This window comes from Oryzias latipes, chromosome 15 (assembly GCF_002234675.1).
Source record: "Oryzias latipes chromosome 15, ASM223467v1".
NCBI lineage: Eukaryota > Metazoa > Chordata > Actinopteri > Beloniformes > Adrianichthyidae > Oryzias > Oryzias latipes.
Window position 1 is genome coordinate 9,792,218 of NC_019873.2, and position 7,496 is coordinate 9,799,713.

Below are 7,496 nucleotides of genomic sequence, written 5' to 3' on the forward strand. Positions count from 1 at the left end.
AGAAACTTTTATTTTACAGGGTGTAGTTTAAAAGCTCAACCAAATTAAGCTTTCTTAACATTATGTAAAATGCTATTCCTGTGTAAAAATGTGTAAAATTATTCATTATTTGAACTTTTTTGACTTTGTATCCCTGAGGTAATTCCACATATTTTTTTTTAAATAAAAACACAATTTGTGAATAAATTGATCTTTTATTGCAGATTTGAAGACCAAAATTCTCCAGTAATTAAGTGTAAAAATGAATTTGATACAGAAAGTAGGTTTTATAAGGTGTATGTACCTTAAATTGTTTAATAATTTGTTTTAAGAAAGCCTTTCATCAGATGAGACTTCTCCTGCAACAGAATCATTATGCAAATACATGTTTTTTACATAATAGGTGACTTATATCTGTAAAAAAAATCCCCAAACTGTGAAAACCTATGTTGTGACCGGTGGGAACTGCAGGTCTTCCATAGTTTCTGTTCAGATATTAAACAGCTGCTGATACTGTCAAACAGAAATTTTACCCTTTAAACCACATAGTTTCAACGTCAGAAGGCTTTGACAAGTCATGTTTACGCAATTCTTTTTTTGCTTGTCTCCTTTCTCTGGCTCAGAAACCCTGAACAAAAAGGAAAAGTGACACCAGTGCAGAACTGTTTTTTTTTAAAGGAAAATAGGAAAAACTGATTTTTTGAGTGCCGTTTGGTTAAGACCACTTTTCGTTAAGAATACTGAACACGGGAGGAACAGGTTAACGCTTTAAAGAGTCCCATCATTTTCTTATTTCTTCAATTAAGCATTTAGGGAAACTTATACTTAGGTTTATAAATGGAACCGAGTGTTTAAAGATATGGAACATTATAATGCAAAGTAATGTTTAATGTAAGAATGTCATCAGATGTGCTGACTGGAGACAGAAGCCATGAACTAGCAGAAACTCCTCAGATTAATGGCAGCTATCTAGTTACTGAAAACTCTTCTGAATCAAAGAGCAGACAAACAAGACGTCAAGAGGGAGAACAAGGCACCACATTCTGCAGACAGTGGTTCAACCACTGCCTCATTCCGCGGCTCCATCCATCGGCAGGTGGAGGGCATGTGTGGACATTACAGTAAGGGACAGCCCAGAACTGCGGGCGTGAACGCACACACCGACACAGACGTTTGGCACCACAGTGTGCGGTTTGAGTGTGCAGCTCTACATCAAGTCCAGCTTCAGAGGCAGCAGACAGTCGAGAGGAGAGGGTCCCACTGCTGAGACATCTGCATCACAAGCTTTTAGCTGCAGAAGATGATGTGTTTTATTGACCAGAGACAAGAGGGAAAAAACTATTTACAATGATATTTATATATATATATGTTTATGTATATATATCCCAAATCCCTACGGCTGAAGAGAGTTAAAAAGAAAAAGAAATAAACATCTTTTTAAAAACTTTCCGTCGACGCTGCCCAACTTTCTGCTCCCTGCACCGGGCTTACAGTCCATGAATGAGTTTGTCCCCTTAGACGCCAGTGTACAAGGACAGGAAGTAGATATACAAAAGGAAAATGGGGTAAATGAGGAGGGGCTTCTTCGTTTTGAATTCATCTCCAACTAGCAGCGAGGCGGCGCTGTACGCGGCCCAGAAAACGCCGAACAGCTGTGGAGTGAGGAGAGGAGACGCATCAGCACAAATAGTTCTGACAGAGGTCACATGCATGAAGGAGGGGGAAACTGCTGCCATGACAACACCCTTTGAAAACATCTTTACAATGTTTCTATTAATCTAGACTAATTCATGACCGTCCACTCAAGGAGTGAAAACTGAAATTACTTAAAAGTAAAATGTCAACTTACAACTATTTTAATGTTTTAACCATATAATGAAAAAGATAGAAATGGAAGCTTTAATTGAGTTTTTAGATTCAATGCAGCTCTTTGTTTTTTCAGCGTCATCAGATCATTTTCAGAGGGGTTTCTATTTTCACTGGCTTCTTCTGAAAAGTTAGCTGTACAAAAATGGCTATCATACTACAGCTGACTTCCCCTCAAATATGAAACCAAATAAATATCACAAAAATTCACCCAATTCAAGTTTTCACAAATAAAAATTAAGCCAGAAAAAGAAAACAATTTTTATTTTATTTTAAATCGATTCTTTTTGCTGTGAAGTTACTGGAACACAATTGTATCCCAGTAAATGAAGATATGAAAATGGGAATCTCTGCCCTCTCAAGAAGAGTCTTTGGCCTCTTCTGGTCTGAAAAAAACGCTCTAAAATCAAACAAAAATCAAAGTAATTTTATATTTTCAGATCCTCGGCTAATCAAACTGGACTGAAAATGATAGAGGGGGAGAAATCTCTGTTATAATCTTTTTTTTAGTTATTAAAGACAGATGGAGAATTGCTGATCAATCATGCTAAAGCTTCACTGCAGAACCACCAATAACTAAACGTTAACCTGATGATGCAACAAACGTCGCTGACACCCAAACCTGCACCTCAGACAAAACACTGCATCATGTTTGGCAAAGATACAAAAATACAAATTCAGTTTACATAAAGTCAAGTGTGTGGATGGTCTTTGAACAGAGATGGTGTTATCCACAGGAATGTTGTCCTTCATGTTTGATGTTTTGTCTTTTTCTTTTAATGTAGAATTGATTCATTTAAAAAAAATGGTTGTAATAAATATTAAATCAAATCTAAGCTTTGCAAAAAAAAGATAAGAAAATACTTTATAATAACAATAACAGAGCTCCTTGAGCATCTCCATCCACTGATAGATAAACATTATTACAACATTAGAGTATAAACTGCTGTTAATTTCATTCACTTACCTTGACTAAAGTAGAAACCACATCGAACCTTCCGATCACTAAGAGCAGCGGCGCGATGACGATGAGTGGAAGAAGGGAGTACCCAATCACTCCCAGAACCTGCCCGTATGAGACCTGCTCGCCACAGAAAACACAAGGCCTTAGAGAGGAGAGCAAACGCGCTCTGCTGTAGTGAGCCTTGATGTTCAGCTCTTACCTCACCACCAAGAACACGAGCCAGCAGGAAGATCGTCAGAGACCCAAAAATCCAGATAGTGAGAATCCAAGACACAACCTGTGAAAGAAAACACAAGAAGCCAACTGAGGATCCAAGAAGCTTTCTTAGTTACTTAAGTTTTTTCTGTGGAAATTCCGCTTTACAATATTTGGGGAACTACACACAGAACAGCATTTTTTTGTTTGTTTTTTGCTCACCCTAAACTGTCCGTAGATAGAGATCATGGAAAAGAACAGCACCACAGCTAGGGGGCCCCAGAAGTCCGGGTTGTCTCGCACCACCTGCCGGTTGAAGCCCAGCGATGGCATTGGCATCAGCACACAGCGAATTTTGTAGTAAATGTCCTTGACGTCGATGTCCAGTTCTTCCCTGATCATGAAGATGAACTGGAGGTGAGTCAACAGAACCAAGAGAAGATCCACAGAACTTTTTGTGTTGTCTTGTGTGTGCGTAACAATGGCATAACCTACCAATGTCTTTATATTTGCCAAACACAAACACAGAAAAACAATAAGGCCTATTTACTTTCTCAGTGCTCCTATTTAACAAGGCAAAGAAAAGAGAAACCAGGTTTAGTCACAACTGTGTTAATCTTTGGATGCATCTGTAAATTATAATTGTTGAAATCTGATAATTTAGACATCAATATTTTTACTTTGTTTTGTTGTTAAAAGTCCCACCCTGATCATCTTTTGATCTATTTTAAAGCGTTTCCCAGCGGTCTTTTAATTATGATTATGCCGTTTTTAGGCAAAAAAAACAAACAGCGTTTTCTGGGACAGTTTCTGCAGAGCAGTGGTAGTTCATTAGATATTTGCCTCTAAGTTGTGGGTGGGACCATTGGAGAGCAACCCCACCCCACTTGCTAAGATCTTGGAGCAGAGAGCTTGTGGCCTGTTCACAAATAAGCTTTTTTTTTCTAAAGGAATTTGTACATTTGCTGCTGATTCAAGAAAGAATTACTCAGAAGTGAATTTTTAAGCATAATTTTCCTTTTACATGTCCTCCATCACCAGAAAAATGCCACAAGAACAAGTTAAAACCACAATTTCCATCGGAGTGAATCTTAAAGCACTCACAGTTTAAACCTTTGTGGAAAATTAAGTCCATAATAAAATAGAAAAAAATTATAACATCAGCTCACAATTGAAAATTCATATAAACGTGAAAAGCTGAACGCATTTGGTCTGCAACATAATGCAGACATACATATTAAACTGGGCTGCACGGTGGCGCAGTGGTTAGCGCTCTTGCCTCACAGCAAGAAGACCCCCGGTTCAAGTCCTGGCTGGGGGACCTGAAAAACACATCAACGGGGACCTTTCTGTGTGGAGTTTCCATGTTCTCCCCGTGCATGCGTGGGTTCTCTCCGGGATCTCCGGCTTCCTCCCACCGTCCAAAAAACATGCTTCATAGGTTGATTGGCAACTCTATATTGTCCATAGGTGTGAGTGTGAGAGTGAATGGATGTGTGATTGAGGATATTCTACCCTGTGACAGACTGGCGACCAGTCCAGGGCATGCCTTGCCTACGCCCAAGTGGCCGGGATAGGCTCCGGCAACCCCGTGACCCCGAAAGGGAATAAACGGTAAAGAAGATGAATGAAAATGAACATATTAAACTACACACAAAAAGATCTGCAAAACAGGGAGACTGCGAAAGTTGAACCCCAACACAGCGAGGGACTGCAGTAATGAATGATAGATTACATTTTTCTGATATAAATTTGATACATTAAATTATTTACACATTCAAAGGACCTAATTAAAGAAGATGTATTAACTTCACCTACGAATGATCATTTTCAAAAAAGCAAGTCTATAATAAAACTTTGGTAGAAACTATGGACCTTAAATTGTACTTTTACACTCAAAGAAAAACAGCTTTATGGTAGATGCAGCAGTTTAGTCCTCTAAAGCTAAAGTTGGATTTCATTTCAGTTACTAAGACAGCTCAGTTAAGACAATCCATCCTGTTGAGCTCTTTAAAAAATACATGCCTTTCTCTCCACCTTTAAACATGATCAATAAGCTTGAATATTTTGCACTCACAGAAGAGGCTTGGACTCTTCATTGTCATCGTCATCCACCTCCAGCAGCCAACCGTAGCCCCGCTGCCTCAGGAAGGTGGTGGCGTACGGGTCCCTCCCGCCGTCAGCCCCCATGTTCAGTTTGACATCTGGAGTACTGATGGTCCCGCTCAGTTCTGTAGAATTTAAGGCTGCGTTTAGAGAGTAAACCATCAAATACTCCTTGCACGTGAGCAACAATTTTAATGTCACACTTAAAAGTAGTTTGAGAAACTCAACAGACACATCAACGGTGATGGAATAGTGGAGGGTTTGTCTACCAGATATGCAAATTTTGTTGTTTTGTTCAATGGACATGGGAGGAAAGGTTAACTTCAACTAGCTAATTATTATTTGGCTAGTTTGATCAGAATTTTGTTTTTTATTTAACAATGAAATATGGACAGACTGAGAAAAGTTTGAGGTTTTTTTTATTATTATTTTTCTTTTACGCTTCCCAGTTTTCCAAACATAGTACGAACTGGTATTCGGCACCTACTGACTCTCCGGCTTAGGTGAAGAGATGCCGTAGCTTTTAAAAAAACTACGTAAATATAAGTTTGTAACTTTAGTAAAGGGGTCAAACTTTAATTCAAACGTCTCAAACCAAAGCTTAAACCGTATAAAATAACAAATAATCGGTGCATTTACTTCCCGGATGGAACAGCTACCTCCCAGCCACGTATGAAAGTTAGGCTAGGCTAACGCCCCTTCCTGAAACACTGGAATTAATATTCCATAAAAGTCACCGTGTCCAGACTCATGCTCAGTGATAATCCAGTTGCAAGTCAAACAAGCTTTATTGACACACTGAACTAAGTAATTATGTAATATGCGAAAAGACTTTGGCTGAATCTAACTTTTAAGGGCCTGCTAGCAGCATTAGCTTACCTTGAGCCTCCGAGGAGGACACGAACGTAAAGTCTCCGTTGTTTGGAGAAAACTGCATTGTCATTTTTGTCACGGTCACTGGCCTTTAAAGAACGACATTTAAATGCAAGACAGGCCGAGACGCGTCAACGGAGGGCTGTCAATCACCGCAGCGTCTTCACCGCATCTTGTTTTGGTTTCATCCGACAGACACTTCTGCGCTGGAAAAACGATACACGTCATAGGGTGCGTTCAAATACTGTTGTAATTGCGGGACACGAATTGATCACAATCTCTTTAACAAATAAAGTCAAAGAAATCTCTTTTAAACTTCTACACAGATTTTATCCAGCAAAGCATTACTTAACTAAATTTGAGGCTGACATAAACACCAGTTGTACTTTTTGCCAGAAACAACCTGAAACCTGCTCTCATTTATTCTGGTCTTGTGAATTTACATACAGATTTTGGAAAAACATTCACAAATTTATCACCGATTCTATTTTTGCTGACATACAACTTTATTACAAAAACATACTTTTTGGTTTTCATAGCTTTGATGTCAAAGACCGTGATGCATTCTTTTGTGTAAACATGGTATTATTTATGGCTAAATTTCATATACACAAAAGAAAATTTTCCAATAGAAACCCTGATTTCTTTGTGTTCAAACTGGAACTGCAGCATTATTTAAACTTAATTTCTGCTTCAAAAAATACAAAAGCTCAAAAAACAATTAGCATTTGTAATTCTTTTGGACTGCTGACATAGATTTACTCTCGCATTTTCTCTTTTTTTTTTGTTTCATTTTACTTTTTATTCCTTTTTGTGTTTGTTATTAATAATTAGTATTTTTTAAAGAATGTAACACGTTTGTTCTGTATTCAGAATTCTATTGTACATTATATGTGCATAATTGTTGTATTTTCTTGTTTTGTATGTTGCAATTGTTCAATTAAAAAAAAAAAAACGAATTGATCACAATTTCTTATCAAAAATCAAATTTTAATTTTAGGCTATTATTTATTTTAAGTACATTTATTTAAAATATATGACATATTCTTTTATTATTGTGTTGAACTTGATATAGTTTTAAATCAAATGGTTACAAAACCAACCAGTCTAAAATGATGGGCGGTCTTTAGTTTTTTTTTGTAATATTGTTTTTATTTTAATATTTGGTACATTATCAAACATAATCACAAGCTTTACATCCAATTTGTACATGTGAACTAAAATAGAATAAATAAAATAGAACAGAGAAAAAACAACTAAACAATAACAAGAAGAACAAAAACAGATCAACCTCTACTAATCAGGAAATTAAAGAAAAGCCATCTTTTGATACATTTTTCAAATACAAATGCATTTTTTTTTTAATTTTAAATACTGAAGGTTTACAGAGTATTCTTAGTTAGTCTTGGTCATCCACAGATCCATTCTCAAAATTAAGACTCCTCACAAAACTTTCTAGAGGACCCCACATTTCTGCAAACAGTTCGAACTTTCCTTTCCTAATACATGTAAT

The 7,496-nt window shown here is 37.2% G+C and overlaps 1 protein-coding gene across 2 annotated transcripts; it reads right to left on the bottom strand.

Moving 5' to 3' along the window:
- Positions 1 to 177: 177 nt before the first annotated feature.
- Positions 178 to 6,212, bottom strand: yipf4 (Yip1 domain family member 4). Of its 2 annotated transcripts, none has more exons than XM_023963276.1 (6): positions 5,990 to 6,212; positions 5,082 to 5,250; positions 3,227 to 3,398; positions 3,009 to 3,086; positions 2,813 to 2,926; positions 178 to 1,631 (listed from the first exon to the last, which is right to left on the bottom strand). In XM_023963276.1, exons 1-6 carry the CDS (start codon positions 6,051 to 6,053, stop codon positions 1,494 to 1,496), a joined length of 735 nt encoding a protein of 244 aa, XP_023819044.1. In that variant the 5' UTR covers positions 6,054 to 6,212; the 3' UTR covers positions 178 to 1,493. The 2 variants fall into 2 exon arrangements, with proteins under 2 accessions (XP_023819044.1, XP_004077019.1); XM_004076971.4 differs by having other exon boundaries at positions 1,318 to 1,631; positions 5,082 to 5,235; positions 5,990 to 6,210.
- Positions 6,213 to 7,496: the final 1,284 nt, after the last annotated feature.